Raw genomic sequence first — 18,201 nt, forward strand, 5'->3', positions numbered from 1 at the left:
ATGTAGCCCTGAAACCTTAATGGCAGGGCTGGCACAACTCCTATTCTCAAAAACCAATGGTTTTTGTAGGGTGGCTCCTTTGACCTATTGCAGTTCCATTTGCTGCAGCTCCCCATTAGGGGGACAGTTCTATACATTGTATAGGGCTGTGGATTTTTCGTGAGGATTCCGTGACTCCCTTGGCTGGTTGCCGTAGCTCCCTGGTGAGCAATGGCTTGCCGTTTGGGAAACCCTGCTCTAACTCCAGAGGCAGATGAGCGGGGGTAAAAAGGATACAGCCCATGGTATTTTTCTTTATAAGAATTTCAAGTTTGGGTAAGCTGCAATACAGTCTGATCTCTTATTCCATAATCACAATTTTGTATGTGGGTAATATATGTAAGAGCCCCCCATTGTCTCACAGTTGAGATGGAGTTTCTGTATCTGGATACCACTTATGCCTGTACTTTTAGCTTCCCTTCAACTGGAGAAGGAACTTAAGTAACCAAAGCAGATTTCCAGCAGACACCAACAAGGAGAGTGATGCCACCAAATCTCTGAGCAGTGCTTTATTTCCTGATGCAGCTTTAACAGTCTCAAACACACCTTGTCTCTTACTACATGCTTCATTTGCTATATATTATAATTCACAGAAGAGGATAAAGCATTAAATAATTTTTTTTCCTAAAGAGGCTAGTAAAGAAAAAAAAAATATGGAGCAGTTGGTGTCATCCCTTGGCACAAAGCATAAAACTCCTATACCAAATTCTTAACTGGGTTTCTTACTAAGGTCATGCCTCATGTTTTAACCTTATCCTGGAAGATACTAGGACATCAAATTAATGTTTCAACAGCCCAGAAAAGCATAAAGCAAGCCTCTTGTGGCCAGAAAAAGTCAAAATACTCCACCTTCCGAAAAAGTCCTTGCATGAGGATGTTCTATGGAGTATAGTTCCAGGATTAATGCCCTGCTCTTTGAAGGTAAAGGGCACTACTGTCTGCCCCATGTTGTGAATGTTCCTGCTAATTTGACTTGTTTGCCACTAGAGGACTCTATAACCCTACAATTGGAACCTACTTATGAGTTATATCTAACTCATCCATAAGTGTGGGGAGAAAGCAGACTGCAGTTCTGGTTAGCTAAACTGACTCTAAGAAGGGTATATGTGAATGTGTATGCACTGTGATGCTAAGTAAGCTGGCAACCTGTTGTGTGTGGTGGGGGGGGGGAAAGGCACACACAGTGATTCTCCCTCCTCCCCAGGAACATCTGTGTTCTCCCCGTAGCTTTCAGTTCTCAGAAGAATCTGTCTCTTCTGTGGAGCCATCACTTTCAGTATCCATTTTCCGGCGGTGGTGGAGAGGCTTCCAGAGGGAACTGAGCCTAGGCGACTGGCGGGAAAGCATGTTTGCAGTATCCCCAGTGGGGGTGGCAGAACTGGAAATAGAGAGCCCTGAAACCTGGGCTATCCTGGGAAACAAAGGGCATACAGGTATTACAGCTTGGCAGAAGCAAAGCCTCTCACTGTATTAGTCTGGGAATGAGGACAAGAAGGGATTTGTTAACATGTAATTAAAAGAACAACACTTGGGTAGTCCTCTTATAGGAGCTGGCTTTAGACTCTGATTCTATAATAACACCTTTTGACACAAGCCAAGAGCTTCCTCACCTAGCCCCCTGCCTCTGCTTTCCAAGGCAAACTGCCTAGTCAGAGCAGCAGATTTAGGGTACTAGGTTAGTAAGTAGACAGAGCTGACCCATGTGCTGGGATCTGTGCTCTTGTATAGCTCCTGTTTCAAGGAGATTTATGCCAGAAAAATTTGCATGTTAGTGCATGCAGTGTAGGGCTGTCATTTGGGTTTTTCTCAGCCACTTGAAACAAGGTAGAGCAGCCCTGCCGCTGCAAAGCTGCCCTTTGTCAATTTTTTTTACTGCCCATGTCATAGATAATCCTCTGCTTACTTCACAGTGTCTCTTCACCATCTTTCTGGCATGCAAAGAAGCAATTTACTGCCTCATCAATTGCACAGTTGCATACAGGACAGTTTCCAGGGTATTGTCTTGCCCCTCACAGTGCTGGTTTGGATTCTCTCTCTTCCCCTCCCCCCCGCATCTTTCATGCACTTACAATTTCTCTAGTTCCTGATCCATTTGTGGGTCAAGCAGCAGGTCTGCTTTAGCTGGGAGGGCTCCTGAAATGGAAAAGAACAAATGGAAGAGCAGGCTGCTGCTTGAGCAAGAACAAACCTCATCCTTATGCAGGAATAACCAAAAGACTTTATGCAATACGCTAGTGACCTATACAAGGAAAAGGTAAAATTAATGCTGCTTTTCTGCTAAGTTCAAACAGTTCAATGCAGTTCTTTTGAATTGTGTATGGCACATTCTGTTGTTGATATGCAGCTATGTGAAACTTCACAGTCTCTTTCACTCAACAGTAGTGTGCAGGTGCTCATCATGCTACCTAACTGATAACCTACATGTTTCTATTCTGCACACAATGCCCACCTCACACATTGCCTTGTACGTGCAGCTAAGGGTATCACCTTTCCTACCATGACACGGGCAGAAACCCTGCCTGCTTGCATTTGTGAGCCAATAGCCCTGCTACTTAGAAAATGCTATATTGTCTGACTCCTTGGAAGGAAGGTGTCCTTCTGAGCACACCTCAAGTGCAAATGTGTTTTTTAATACACTCCAGAGAGCTCTGAATATATGCCCAGCATTATGGACAGTGACCTCTAGAAGATCAATTAGCAGGCAGAGGGGAAGCTAACTCAACAGTTACAAGTTGAGGGGGGAAAGAGTTTACTCACATAATATTTTGTGCGGGTAGTTACTCATGCGTAAAGCAGTGGCTTTGTTTATGACCAAAACCATGTTTAATGTTTTAAAGACATGTCATTGCCATCCTTATCCCAAAATTAAAAACTATGCTGAGAACTCACCTGAAAATAGGCAAGCACAGGGACAGGATGGTGGGAGGGCAAGAGACCCTTGTTGCCTTAGCACCTGCTTCCCTTCTAGCTGACAGCCCCAGTCCTTTGCCACAGAGTTCATTTCAGTCAGTTTCACGTGAAACAAGAACTTCAAGGCTGGCATGGGCCAGAAAAAGCATGGCTTTATTTGGCGAGGAGGAGTCACAGTGTTTTCCACAGCAGAAAAATGTGTTTAGGGGCTACTCATGAGAGATGTGGGTGTATTAACTGGATTCCATGCTTAGGAGGAGCTACACCACTGTGGAGGTCACTTCTAAAAGATGACTGTGATTATATATGAAGCTGCCCTAGGAAGATGCTGCTGCAACAAAGAGTATGTCCTCCCAAGCAGAGACAGACTGACAGCATGTGAAAGGTAGATCCTGCTCAGCGGGTATAAGGGAAATGCTATAAGGGAAAGTCTTTTCTGTCCACTGTTGCCTCCTCGAGGAAGACCTTGTGTTTCTCTTACAGGGTGCAGAGAGGTGCTTGAGCAAAGTTCTGGAGTGTGCTGGGCTAGGAGGCCCTGCTTTACAGTGGAGGTATTTTGTTTGCACACAGCAGTCTTCTTTCCTCCCCCTGTACCCCAAGAAACCAGAGGTTTCAATGCTCCTGGTACTATGCCGTGGAAGCCTGCAGCCGCAAGGAAATACTCTTGCATGAGCACAGTCAAAGCGAGTGACTGCATTTGCAGTATGCACGGAGAGGTCTCTGGGGTGCTCCACTCTCTTGGGAGAACTGGTAAATAGCACTTAGAGGATTGGTGAATCAATATTGACACAGGAGTTAAGCTTGGGCGTTGCAATCTGCCTGACAAACTCATCAGCCGTGCTCTAATCCCCATTTCTCTTCTAAGCAAGGCTGCTGCTGCTGCCACCGCCGCCGCCTTTCCAAGGCCCCTGTGAGACTAGAGGGAGTGGGGGCCCTGCCTGAAAGCTCCTTCCTCTGAAGCTCTTGCCTGGAACTACCCTCGCTGCAGGGCTTCGGGGAGCCTGTGATCCCCTGCAGACCAAAGCCTATTCAAATCATCCTGCGTGCAGGGAAGATGAAAAGACAGCAGGAGAAGAATCCTGCTTTCCTTGCCAAGATGATAGCACCTGTTAGACTTGCGGCTGCTGCCCCTCCCTGCGAGAGGCCTCAGCAGGAGGTTGGCAGGGGGCCAGGGGACAGGCCTTCTTTAATAGAAGGGAAAACCCACACACTTTGTACATGGCACAATTGCGGCAGTGGGCAGGGTTTTCTCAGCCCATCTGCTTTCAATGCACCTTGCTGGCAGTGGATTTCATAGAGCCAGGAAGAAAAGCCTGGCTGGGTGCAATCCAGGCATCATCTTCCCCAGTGAATATGGCTGCTCTCTAAGCCTGTTTGCAGAGGGGATTGCAGGCTTGTATGTGTCTCCTTTGATATATAATCCCTGTGCTGCTGCTGGGTAAACAGCCCTGCACTGGGACAGCATTAGCAGCTCAAATGGTCGGAAGGGGCTGGGGCACGGTGAAAGAGAGGGAAATGCTGGTCTGTGTGATGTTACAGCCCTGTGCCCAGCAGCAGCCAACTCACACAGGGACAGGAGGCTCTCTAGCAAAGGAAGGTGCAGGGACCCAAAAGCTTTGGTTGTTCACTTGCAGAGCCCAAAGAGGCATGGGACTCAGGAACCCCACTATACAAAGCTGCACCTGAAAGGAGTACTTCTGGCAATTTCCAGTTCTGCGTTATTTGGAGTGTTACCAAAAATAGCTAGAAGCCCTTTTCTCACATGCACATTGGTATATATGCAGTCCAAATTTCAGAAAAACTGCAACATCAGAAAGGAGGCCCATGTCTGATGCCTCCTGGTGTCTGGATTGAGAGTCAGCAATCTTCCACCAGGACAAAAGAACTGGCTGTGCCCTTCTGTCATAAACTTAAAAAAACAAAAAACGATCACAACTCAAATTTGGTGTCAAGAAAAGCAGGGCTTTTGGATATATATATCAATTTACTCAATGGATATTGTTGGCAACCTTCAGTCTCGAAAGACTATGGTATCGCGCTCTGGATGGTGGTTCTGGAACAGCGTCTAGTGTGGCTGAAAAGGCCAATTCGGGAGTGACAATCCCTTCCACACTGGGAGCAAGTGCAGTCTGTCTTTGGTCTGTCTCCCTGGCTATGGGCCTTCCTTCTTTGCCTCTTTGTCTCACACTGTTGGCAAAGTGTCTCTTCAAACTGGGAAAGGTCATGCTGCACAGCCTGCCTCCAAGCGGGCCGTTCAGAGGCCAGGGTTTCCCACCTGTTGAGGTCCACTCCTAAGGCCTTCAGATCCCTCTTGCAGATGTCCTTGTATCGCAGCTGTGGTCTACCTGTAGGGCGCTTTCCTTGCACGAGTTCTCCATAGAGGAGATCCTTTGGGATCCGGCCATCATCCATTCTCACAACATGACCAAGCCAACGCAGGCGTCTCTGTTTCAGTAGTGCATACATGCTAGGGATTCCAGCTCGTTCCAGGACTGTGTTGTTTGGAACTTTGTCCTGCCAGGTGATACCGAGGATGCGTCGGAGGCAGCGCATGTGGAATGCGTTCAGTTTCCTCTCCTGTTGTGAGCGAAGAGTCCATGACTCGCTGCAGTACAGAAGTGTACTCAGGACGCAAGCTCTGTAGACCTGGATCTTGGTATGTTCCATCAGCTTCTTGTTGGACCAGACTCTCTTTGTGAGTCTGGAAAATGTGGTAGCTGCTTTACCGATGCGTTTGTTTAGCTCGGTATCGAGAGAAAGAGTGTCGGAGATTGTTGAGCCAAGGTACACAAAGTCATGGACAACCTCCAGTTCATGTGCAGAGATTGTAATGCAGGGAGGTGAGTCCACATCTTGAACCATGACCTGTGTTTTCTTCAGGCTGATTGTCAGTCCAAAATCTTGGCAGGCCTTGCTAAAACGATCCATGAGCTGCTGGAGATCTTTGGCAGAGTGGGTAGTGACAGTTGCATCGTCGGCAAAGAGGAAGTCACGCAGACATTTCAGCTGAACTTTGGACTTTGATCTCAGTCTGGAGAGGTTGAAGAGCTTTCCGTCTGATCTGGTCCGGAGACAGATGCCTTCTGTTGCAGTTCCAAAGGCATGCTTCAGCAGGACAGCGAAGAAAATCCCAAACAAGGTTGGCGCAAGAACACAGCCCTGCTTCACTCCGCTTCGGATGTCAAAGGGGTCTGATGTGGAGCCATCGAAGACAACAGTGCCTTTCATGTCCTTGTGGAAAGATCTGATGATGCTGAGGAGCCTGGGTGGACATCCAATCTTGGGGAGAATCTTGAAGAGGCCGTCCCTGCTGACCAGATCGAAAGCCTTCGTGAGATCTATGAAGGCTATAAAGAGTGGCTGTCGTTGTTCCCTGCATTTCTCCTGCAGTTGTCTAAGGGAGAATACCATATCAGTAGTGGACCTGTTGGCTCAGAATCCGCACTGCGATTCTGGATAAACGCTCTCTGCAAGGACCTGGAGCCTCTTTAGTGCAACTCGGGCAAACAGCTTTCCTACTACGCTAAGGAGAGAGATGCCGCGGTAGTTGTTGCAGTCACCCCTGTCGCCTTTGTTCTTGTACAGCGTGATGATGTTTGCATCCCTCATGTCTTGAGGTACTCCACCTTCTCTCCAGCAAAGACAGAGCATTTCATGCAGCTCAGTGACGATGATATCTTATCTCAATGGATATATATATCCATTTCCTCAACAGTGTACCAAATGTGTGAAGGGACCAGCAGGAATAGCTCAGCCCCCACTGCTGGCACTCCCACAAGCCCAGCATCTGAGAACAGATCTAAAAGGGATCGCTATAAATGCAGCATTTAGAGCCTCCTTTAATAAAGGCAGAATAGAAAAAGAGAGCTCCATACCGCATAAGGTGAGCCCAGCTCACATAAGGACACATAAGGTGAGCCCAGCTTTACAACTGAAGTGACAGCCACATATATCAGCAAATCATATGCTGGTTCAGCCATCATCTTGTCCCTCCCCTCTGTCAGGTAGACTATTTAGCTTTTGCTAATGTTTAAGTGTTTACTTGTCAAAACTGCACTGGAGAGTGTGTATGTGAGGATTTCTGGGGAGTCAGTCAATCCATATCTTGCACGGCTGGCATATGTGCAAACTTGTACCTTTTTTCCTTAGAGCTTGACCATGGAAAGGAATAGGAATATTTTGGGACTGAATGCAGTGAAGTGCTTCCAGATCAGTTCCTTCACACTATACAAGTTACATCGACCTTCTTCCTTCTTAACTCAGTTTGTGATTTCTAGGTTCATCCCAAGAACAGCCCTGAGCTCTGCATACAAGGGAAGAATTTGATATCCAGGCAAATTAGCCACAGTCTAGCCCTCCTGCCCAGCAGGAGAGAAAAACAAGACCAGGAGGCTTTGGTTGAGCCTGGTACAGAATCCAACAATAGCTGAAAACCCTATCACAAAAGAAGGATGTGGCCAGATTAAATGTGAAATCTGATAGGCTCAATTTAGTCAGTTCAACTGATCCTATCATCATTCATCAGCAAGGCACAAATTGTTGGGTCAGCCATGTAACTTGGAAGAGCTGTGAGAAAAAACTGTTGGAAATTTAAAGTCCATTTCACTCATTTTGCAGAGACAAACTACCAAATATTTACTCTATAGATCGGCTACAGCCAATCAAAGCTGTCTGATGAGGAGACCTGTTTGGAAACATGTGTCTCAAAAGCAGTTGTCCTGTTCACACTTTACAGTTTTAGGTGCACACTTAAAACATCTGAGGGGTATGGTACGCTTACAAATGTAATGAGCAAAGGAGCTTTTGGGCAACTGAATGGAATGAAGACAACTTTCGACACCTTTCCTATAGAACAGGGGTGTCCAAAGTTTTTGGCAGGAGGGCCACATCATCTCTCTGACTCTGTGTTGGGGGCCGGGGGGGGGGGAAGAATTAATTTGCATGTCCAATTTGAATAAATTTACATAAATTAATATATTTGAGATGGAACTTATATGAATGAATGAAGGTCTTGCAGTAGCTCAAGGCCTATAAAAGGCCTTCCACAAAGCAAGGCCAGCTTTTCCTCTGCTGCTGCTGCATCATAGATGTGATACAGCAAGCACTGGAGGGAGCCCTTATCCCACAGCTCATGCAAGAGGTTGAACAGTTGGCTGTCATGCTGAGAGCAGTTGCATCAGGCCAGCGTGGGCTCCAGCAAGTCTCCAGATGGCCAGAGGCTCATTGGAGAGGGGGGGCTCCCTGAGGGCCGGATAGGGAATCCTCGATGGCCGCAATTGGCCCCAGGGCCGGGGTTTGGGCATCCTTGCTCAGCTGGTTCAGCTGTCTTGCTTAAGTCACCGGGAATTCTTTGCTCCAAATGTACATTTCCACACTGTGCTTTCATAGCAAAAGCGTCTTTCTCAGTGGTTGCTTAAAACCTGCTACCAAATTCCCTTATACATAGAATCATGGAAAACACAATATGGGTATTCTGTTTACCAAGGGCTCTGTTGATCCCATGATGCTTTGCAAGAGCCATCAGGAATCCATAGAAGGTCAGTCTCTGGACACTGCTCAGAACTTCTTTAATAATAGCAGATGGGGGACAGCTAGCAAACAAAAGGTACAGAAGAATCAGCAAGAATCCAGCAAGAATTTCAGCATATCACCTTTTTAGCTTCTTGATGGATGGATCTGTCTAAATAAGATTCAGCTTTGAGACCCGAGAATGACTTCCTAAAACATGTAGGAGGAAATAGTCTCAATCAATGTCTCTTCTGCTTGTGCCACATATGAAGATTGTTAAATCATCACCAGCAATCTTAAAGAAAGACAGTTCATAACTCCTTTGACCAGCTGGTACCTGCTCAAATTAGAATGCTGAATCAATTTCTGTAAGAGCTGTCATTCCCCTTTTCCATACTGAAGGAAGGATTGGCAGCCGGCACCAGGTGACTCAGAGGTCGGGGCTCTGTCTCAAGCTCTGCAGAAACTCCCTGTATGGCCTTGAGCGCATCACTGGATTACTTTAAAGGTCACCTTATGATTTTATACATGAAAATGCTCCTGCAAGCGAACCCATATTTAAAATGTCAAATGGAATGGGTTAAGAAGTTTACAAAGAATATCATTGGCAGTGCCAAGCCAGTGTCTGACTACTGGATCAGGACCAGGAAGGCTCATATTCAAATGGTCCCTATCCAGCCATGAAAATTGGTGATGTGGAACCAGCCAACTGTCTCATCCTAACCTACATCCCAGGGTTTTTCTGAGGATAAAACAGGTGGAAGAGATAGAACTATGTATGCCACCCAGAGCTCAGGGCAGGATCAAAATGTAGTAAGCATATTTCCAAGTTCTTTGCAGTGGTCATATTCTTTGTCTTAGCTTGCATGAAATCTTCTCACGTGAGCTTTCCAGTCACAAGAACAACTTGTGGGAGAAATGTGTTATCCTAAATGCAAGTGTGTAAAAGGACCCTCCATTGCCTACCTGTTTCCTGCTTTAACACCTTTCAGGTAGAACCCCAGATGGAAATAACTTTTATTTAAACCCACATGGGGATATGGATGAATAGCCAAGCACAAATGGGTAGATTAGCTGCACCTTGAAGACACCACCTGTATCTTGCTTTTCTACAACATTTTCATCAATTCATCAATGCAGCTAACAATCATAAGTAAAAGATTTAAACTATACAATTCATTCTTTTATTTTCTTTATAGCCAATACTGCTTCCTTCTTATTTCATCTCTAGCTATCCTTTAATCATCTCTCAAATCAATTTTGTTTCTTATTTCATCAGCAGAATTTTCACCACTGTAAAAACGGGCTGAAATGAGATGAACTAGTTATCTTCTAAGTGCCCTGTCTTATTAGGATGGATTAATGGAGGCCACTGGAATCAGTTTCTGACAAAGGTGTAAGTAGAACTCTTTTGCGCTGGTTTCAGGAAGCAAGGAAGATCAACATGGGGTCCAGGATGCAGGTCAACCTATCACAACTCTTAGGTGAGTGAAATAATATCTCAGTTTGGGTTATTCCTGTGACCAGAGTGCTCCTTCCCAGGCAGGAAGACAGGTGCAGATGAATCAGTTTATTCTGGAGAGTCCTTACCTGTATTTGGACTTGTCACATAGGGACTCAAGACATTGGTAAAAGGCAGATGCCTCCACGCCATCGAGTGGGCTGCACTCACTTAGAGCCTGACGTGAACGGTGCTGCCCAGAAGATGATGTTGGCACAATGACGGTGTTTGGATTCTTACCCGTCAAGAGATCTTGATAGATGACAGCCACACTTTCCAGGAACTCTGTAAAAACAGTGTGATAACTTAGAATTCATGGCCAGTGATATCCATAATTATTCAAAATCTCTCAAACCCATCAGACTCCAGGTATATATGCCTGTAAGTCCTGCTCTTTGGGTAGAGGGTTAAATGGGATGCTTTTGGGTCCTTTTCAACTTGGATTCTAGGAGGGTAAGTGGAAGTCAAGGGTCACCCAATTGGACTAGCTTCTTTAACCATGAAAACCCCCATTCAGAGATAAACGCCACCCAAGTTAGAAGCAGCCTGTTTAGAAATGGGGAAGGAGCCAAGGGAGATGGGTTAAGCAGGCTCCAGACTACAGCCCAGTGTGCTTCAGCACAACTCCAAAGTAAACACAATATGGGGCCCAGAGGGAAGATTAGGAGAGAAACTGGTTGAAAGCACTCTCCTCCAAGCTCCAAACCTTCCCTGCTGTTTACTTCCACAGCCTAAATTTAAACAAGTTTGTTTATAGACCTGGCCAGCCATTTGCAGACGTAGATTCCACTCTGAGTGGTTTGCATGTATGTGGTTTTAGAGGTTGCTTGGGAAAGCTGCTGCATATGGTTGAGAAGGAAAGGGATGTTTGCAGAACTCTATACATGCATGGGGAACCTGTGGGCTAGACACATGCAAGGGACAGGTGACCTTTTAAGGTTATTCTGATGGCTCATTGTTCAGTGATTTCCAAACATGCTGTGTGCAGCTGCATAGTAGGAAACAAGATAAGGTGGGGTGGACTCACCTGAGTAGTAAAACTGGATCTGGAAAGCAAACAGGAAGTCTGAAAAAGACATCATGCAGTCAACAGCATCATCCATTAGCACAATCCTGGAATCAAGATGAAGAAACAGATACTTCAGCAATTACTATTTCCTGCATGGTAGGTAACTTATAACTTGAGCAAAGTTTATTAGAAGTGAACCAGGAAGTGCAGGATGGATCCACATCCTGCTCTGTTCTTGCCCATTTTTAGCTCCCCGAACTGCTTTATTCTATTGGATTTCAAGGTGCAGAGGTGTATTCTGAGAGGTCTGTATGTCAAAAGCAAACCTGGAATGGTGGGTTGCTTGAAGGAACTGGGTGCTGTCAGGGAAGACTGCTCTACACATATTTGAATCCTTCCCTATAAGACAACACCAAAGGGGTTGCAAGAGGTAGAGTGCTTCTCTACCCACTTGTACCTGACCTTTTGAGCATCACAGGAGTCAGTCCTTTCTCCTGCCTATGCAAACACTGATGAAGAAAACTAAATGCAGCACAAGGGAGAAACCAAGCTGCCCCCTTTACCAGCAGATTTCATATATATAGTCTCTAACATCAGCTCAAAAATGAGGAAACAGCTGGCTCAAACAAAATGCTTCAAAAAGATGGTGCTTATACTGACAGGCAGGGGAAAGCAAATCTGCATTCCCAACTGGTTGATGGTATATCCTGATACCTAGTAAAGGAGTCCATTCTTGATATTGAAATACTAAAGGAACAGACCACAGCTGCGATACAAGGACATCTGCAAGAGGAATCTGAAGGCCTTAGGAGTGGACCTCAACAAGTGGGAAACCCTAGCCTCTGAGCGGCCCGCTTGGAGGCAGGCTGTGCAACATGGCCTTTCCCAGTTTGAAGAGACACTTGGCCAACAGTCTGAGGCTAAGAGGCAAAGAAGGAAGGCCCATAGCCAGGGAGACAGGCCAGGGACAGACTGCACTTGCTCCCAGTGTGGAAGGGATTGTCACTCCCGAATCGGCCTTTTCAGCCATACTAGACGCTGTTCCAGAACCACCTTTCAGAGCGCGATACCATAGACTTTCGAGACTGAAGGTTGCCAACTATAAAGGAACAGATGACAGGATGCCTTCTGCTGGCTTTAGTTTGGCACAAGTGGTAAGTGTATGACACTCATGAAAAGTATTTCTCAGCAGATCTAACCAGGACAGGATCACAACTAAAAAAATTCCTCCTCTGTGCCATTCTGACAAACTGCTTACACTGGCTGGCAGGAAAAGGACTTTATTATGCTAGTTTATGCAGCTGCACCAAACAGCTTGATATTTATTGAAGTAGTAGCATGCTAAAGGAACGCTAAACCTGGGGTGTCCTTAAGCAAGCATTCAGGAAAAAATCCTTTGGTTCCTTCTTTCTTTCAAGATTGGCTGGATGAGGAAGATTCATGCCCAGCTTCATGTGGCAGATGGGCAAGGGGAAAATTATAAACTCACTGACTGTGCTTTGGATTTGTGAACATTGTCTGGTCAGGTCAACATATAAGGAAGGAACAGTGCAGCTTTTTCAATGAACATAACACCCAGATTAGAGCAGAAGTGTGGTTGTAAATCCCATCTCTCTCTCTCTCTCTCTCTCTCTGAGTATTGTCCATGGCCAACTTATAAAACAAGTTCCTGTTGAAACAACATAGTGGTATCCTTGATTATATTAAGCCATCCTTTGTAATCTTGATAAAGTCATGTGGCAGCTATAAACCATATTTGCAAATTTCAAGTCCTCTAGGATGTTGTAAAGTCATCTTTTCTTTGGTCTTCCTCTTGGTCTCTTTCCAGTACTTTTGGCATCATATACTTGCTTGACTAGATGGGAGCTGTTCATACGCAGTATATGGCCAAACCTGAGCAACATAGATTTTAAAACATGTAAATCCCATGTGGGTTGAAATTCATGGAAGAGTTCATGGATATAATTTCCCATGGAAAAATGTCATATCTGGTGAGGACCTAAATGTTCCTGGTCTGCAACCCACACACTTTGACATTTCAGCCTCACATTACAGTGCAAGATTATAAAACTGTCTGAAAAGCGAGCTAGTTGGGTCTTGAGTGAAATTCTGTGGTGATAGAGAAGTCTTTCTGACTAGCACCTGATTACTTATAGTTTTCTGTCTCAGATCATTGATAACTACCTGAAAATAAATATAAGTTAGTGCTGTAGTGGCAGAATAAAGAACATGGGAGATGAGCATTAATTCTGGTGGCCTCAGTTCTTTTTTTATCCACAGAAAGATCTACCTGACTATACGGGTGAACCTGAGTTTGGAAAGGAAGACACTCTGCTAGGAGACTGTACTCCAAAATATTTCCATTCATTCTACATTTCATAAAATACATATAGGCCATGCAACAGAATGAATTGCTAAATTGAAATACTTAAGAGTGCAGGTGAGGAATTCCAATTTTGAGTACTCCATTTAAAAAAACACAACTCTCTGCAAACAGAAAACTAGCACAGCAAAAAGAAAGTTTCCACATTTACCAGGTTTTCCATTTGAGCTGAATTTTCCATGTATGGAAAATGCTGACAAAAGTGATGACCCACCTTCAGTTTGGAGTGATACAGTTCATTCTACCACTTCGTTCTGTTGCATGGCTAGACCAGGCTTCATTTTCACTTACAGAAGTAATAAACAGAGGCAAATGCTTCCCAGTATTTATCGGCACACTTGGCACTAAGTGAGTGAACTGTGAACTCTGAGCCTCCAAAACAGTTTCTTACAGTTGGGTTTGGACTAGGAGTCCCTTGTGGTCACAAGAGCCACTGCTGGCCCTGGGTTACTCCTGCTACTTAAAGCAGAAGCTGTGCAGCAAGAAGAAGAGGCAGAACAGTTCCAGGATGTTTCTGTGGGAGAGGCATCTTTCCCCACGACTCGGACCAACTCAGTTCAGCGAGGCAAATTCAAGCACACAGAGCAGTTTGAATTAATTATTGCAAAAAAAGAAAGACGAAGGATAAGAAGGTCCCCAGGAGAAAAGCCACTATTTAAAACAAAACCCTTTGAAGATGTCAAAGTGCTTCTGTTTTATTTATAATGTCCCAGAAACCTCCTCCTGCTGTCTAGAGCAGCAGCAGTGGCAGCTTCAGCTCTTAATTCCCACTAATAAGCACGTTATGGAGCTTTGTCAGTGACCACATCAAGGCAATGGCTTTGAAGCTGGCAGGCAGAGTATCCTCATCTCCCAGGCAATACAGCGCAGCCACTGGCATCTTCAAATCCTGGACTGATGGAAAGCTCTGTCCCTTTATCTGCCCCTCAGACAGCCTCCAGTGAGACAGGAGGCATTAAAGGAGAGGTCTGAGAATGGCTGCCAGCACACTTCTGCTCCCTGAAGGGAGAGGAGGGTCAAGAAGGGAGGGTGCCAAGTGGTCCTTTCGCAGAGGAGCACTAGATCTTATTAACAGTATTTATTAACAGTATTTATATACCGCTTTTCAACTAAAAGTTCACAAAGCGGTTTACAGAGAAAAATCAAATAACTAAATGGCTCCCTGTCCCAAAAGGGCTCACAATCTAAAAAGATGCAAATGAATACCAGCAGACAGCCACTAGAACAGACAGTGCTGGGGTGAGGTGGGCCAGTTACTCTCCCCCTGCTAAAAAAAGGAGCACCCACTTGAAAAAGTGCCTCTTACCCAATTAGCAAGGCACTAATCTTGATGCTAATTTTAACGACAAATACCCAAGTAGCCTGATCCAGGTCACACACTACGTGCTACCTACAGAAAACAAGCTTGCCAGGGCCAAAGATAAAATTAAAGTGACACTTAGTTTGGGCCTCCACTGTTCGGAGCTTTGGTAGGATAACTGTCCTTCTGCCCCCAAACTGGAGCCTTTTCCAGTGGCTGTTGCTGATGTCTCTTCTGCATCTTTTATGAACTGTGAGCCCTTTGGGGGATAGGGAGTCATTTATAGATTTATTTTGCTTTGTAAACAGCTTCGTGAATTACTTTTTGTTGAAAAATGGTATATAAATATGCCTAATGATAAGATGATAAATTGAATGAAGACAACAAAGGTGTTAAGAAGATGATTTTGCCTTGATTTTTCCAAGACTTTCATCTTACCGAGATGAAAGTATGCACACCCTGGTGCTTGGGGGACAAGGCTCCAGGTGGACAGAGCTCCTAAGAAATGGGTGAAGCTAGACCAGTTGCTTAAGGGGAGGCTTAAAGACAGCTGGGAGCTGGGGATAAGAATAGGCGCTCAGTTTGGCTGTACTTGTTGTAAGAGGCGATTAAACAGCCACCGGGTAGATGGGACTCATCAGCCTGGGAAGGCAGCTCATCTGAGAGAAGGAAAACTCTGATCCCAAACCTCCACTGCCTTGTGGCTACATCCAGTTATGGAAAAGGCTTCAGGAGTCAACCTTGAGGCAAAATCCACAGCCGGAGTCCCTGAGGCAGTTCATGGCTGAACACAGTCACATTCTTGCAATTCCTGCGACGCCGCTGCAACCAACCATATTGGTTTCTGCCTTTCTATTGGATCATTTCAGTGACGTGGAGAGGGGGGATTTGCTGCATGGGTAATGGTCTGTCCTCCATATCTACTTTACCCAGGCTTCGCGCACTGGAGAGGACACTCTGTTCCAGAACCACCATTCAGAGCACGATACCACAGTCTTCCGAGACTGACGGATGCCAACAAGAAAGACAGCTGGGTTATTTCCCTACGTGTCATACTGACTGTATAGGTAGAGCTACCTCGAAAGTACTGTGGGCAATAGGCTTTGCCTCTCTCAGAAAATAAGAGTACAGAAGGGTCTGCAACAAAGGAACACAGTCCTGATTTAGCCCTGTAACTGGAACAGATACAAACAAGCTCACTAGAAGGCAGGCTTTTCTCTGGGGTTGCTGAGAGGAGTATAGTTCATCCTTTCCCTTCTACTTTCCAAATTGCATTGCAGTTTGGAGCAACAGGACCTGTGCTTTCATGTGAGCATGATTCTTTGTGGATTCTGGGACACTAATGACAACATCAAAAGGAAACAGAAAGATGATGGAAGTCCCTTGCCTTACCCTGAAAACAAGCTGTTGTGCAGCTCTGCTCAAATGCGATGGTTTGAAATCTGCTTCTCTACCTCCATTCTTTCCACTCTATCCAATACCTGTCTACCTTCACTACTCTGTCTACCTCATCTGTTCAAAGAGCACCACAGGTGCACATGAATAATCCATTGTAGGATACTTGACAGCTGAAGCTGAAACTGCCAAAAACATGTGGAAGGGGAAGGCGGTACTTTCATCAGCAGGATGTCACAGCCATGGCAAAAATAGCTAGAACCAGCTCAGCCCCTTCCAATGGCTCTGAGGAGGGAACAACAAGTATTAACAAGATAAAGCTACCTAACTAACATAGTGCTGGACACTTTCCTGTATTTCTAAGTGAATCTTCCCTTCACATCCTTTGGATGAATTGTGTTATGAGAGTTTAACAAGACTATAGGATCCCAATCATTAGCTAATGGGTTGGGCACATCGCTCCCTTTTTAAGGTGCCAGACACAGAGTGCCTCCTTCTGGTCAAGTCAAGCTTAAGTCTGCTAACCACCTGGGCTCCTGTGCCTACACTCCCTGTTCTGGTGGACGGGAGCCTTCTAATGAGCTGTACAGAGAGCTTAGTAGGGACAGAGTTAAATACGACTCTTGTAATAACAAGAGTCACCAACCTCTTTCAAGAATCAGGCGCAGGATGTGCTGTACATGGAAACCTGCTACAAGCTGTAATATTTTGCTTCTAGCTGTAAAATTTTTCTTCACTTTCCTGTCCCACAAATCAAAGCCTATTTAAGTTGCACACAGCAGTATAGCCAAAGATGAAAGCTTCAAAACTGCCTGTGGCCTTGCAGAGAACTCACTGGCTTTTGTGGCAACTAGCCCAATTTTCCAGGAGGTGTGATGAGAAAAGTATTTTCACTGGGTTTTTGCAAGGGAGTGAAGCCTACATGTGACAGTGGGAGAACTGCGTCTTGAAGGATGGACTTGATGCCCTAGCAACCCGTTTGGTAGGGTGGGGTATAATTACAGGGCCGAAGAGATACATGGGTGCAGACTGTTGAACCCTCCCCTGCAAAGCAAACCTTAGGAGCTGCGGGGCCCAATGCAAAACAGTTTTGCGGGGGGGGGCACTCTGAGGGACCCACGTTATCACCAGGTTGAGCCACAGTGGCAAGGCATCTGGAAGCAGTCACTGACAACTGCTGGTGGGGGGGGGGGAATTTCATGCCAATCAGACCAAGGGGTGGGAGGAAGAGAGAGCTATCCAGTGATAATGCTCCACTTGCCATGCTCTCCTCATGATGCCTCGACATGGATGATTCCATGCCACAGCGTCAGGTACAGAGCAAGGTGCCAGCTGCAGGTGTTCTGCTCGCCGCCCCAGTGCAGGGCCCCTCCAGGCACGGGGTCCAAATTGGCCCAATTAACCACCACCCAAATGCTTTACTTGCAGCCAGGCTTGTAAAGGTATCAGAGCTTAGCCAGGCAACAAGAGCCTGGAGGAACAAGCTGTATGTGTGAGAGTGGCAGGCAAGGGGTTCGGCACCCACCAGGTGTGTGCTCCTCAAAACAGCACCCCTCCTTTAAACATAAAGGGCAAATCCATGTTTAAAGAGACAGGTCTGCCACTATCAGATGTAGTTTGGGCATCATTAATTGCTGACACCTCTCTTCTCTGTCTTGCAGCACAATCCTAAGTACAAGTTAGGCTGGCACAAGTCTCTTGCACCAGCCTGGGAGGGTCGCAAATGTGTCGTAAAGCATGCTTGTGCCTCCTCTACAGCAAGCCATGCCAGTGCATGGAGGTGCACCGGCGGCTTGTGGGATGAGCCTTGTGTCAGCCGAGCCCGGCTGACGCAAGGTTCTGGGGTGGGTGGGAAGCAAGTGGGAGGGAGGCGTTCTGGGGCATGGGTAGGGCAGGTGGAGGGCAGTCTCGGGGGGAGGAGGGTGGGAAGCGGGAGGTGGGGCTGGGATCCAGCTGTTATGCTGGATCCCAACCCCTGTTCCCGAGCAGCACGGAGTGGCTTCAAGTCACTCTGCTCTCCTCGGACTTCTGCCACCTCAGGAGGTTGCACAAGTCTGAGGAGACCCATAGGGGCTGCAGTGGCTTACCCGTACCTATGTTTGCCCTTATCTTTGGCTGAGCCACTGTGGAGCCCTATGTCGCACTGGATACAGTGC

At 46.0% G+C, this 18,201-nt stretch overlaps 1 protein-coding gene across 1 annotated transcript in view; it reads right to left on the reverse strand.

Moving 5' to 3' along the window:
* Positions 1 to 532: 532 nt before the first annotated feature.
* The window catches only part of CSTPP1 (centriolar satellite-associated tubulin polyglutamylase complex regulator 1), a 152,467-nt gene continuing 134,798 nt past the window's right edge, over positions 533 to 18,201 (reverse strand). The window contains exons 5-9 of the mRNA XM_066633984.1: positions 10,986 to 11,071; positions 10,048 to 10,243; positions 8,431 to 8,540; positions 2,109 to 2,172; positions 533 to 1,450 (exon numbers count right to left, since the gene is read on the reverse strand). Coding sequence (XP_066490081.1) covers positions 1,270 to 1,450; positions 2,109 to 2,172; positions 8,431 to 8,540; positions 10,048 to 10,243; positions 10,986 to 11,071 — 637 coding nt within the window. The 3' untranslated portion in view covers positions 533 to 1,269. The remainder of the gene's footprint in view (positions 1,451 to 2,108; positions 2,173 to 8,430; positions 8,541 to 10,047; positions 10,244 to 10,985; positions 11,072 to 18,201) is intronic.

Source organism: Tiliqua scincoides, chromosome 1, assembly GCF_035046505.1.
Source record: "Tiliqua scincoides isolate rTilSci1 chromosome 1, rTilSci1.hap2, whole genome shotgun sequence".
Lineage (NCBI taxonomy): Eukaryota > Metazoa > Chordata > Lepidosauria > Squamata > Scincidae > Tiliqua > Tiliqua scincoides.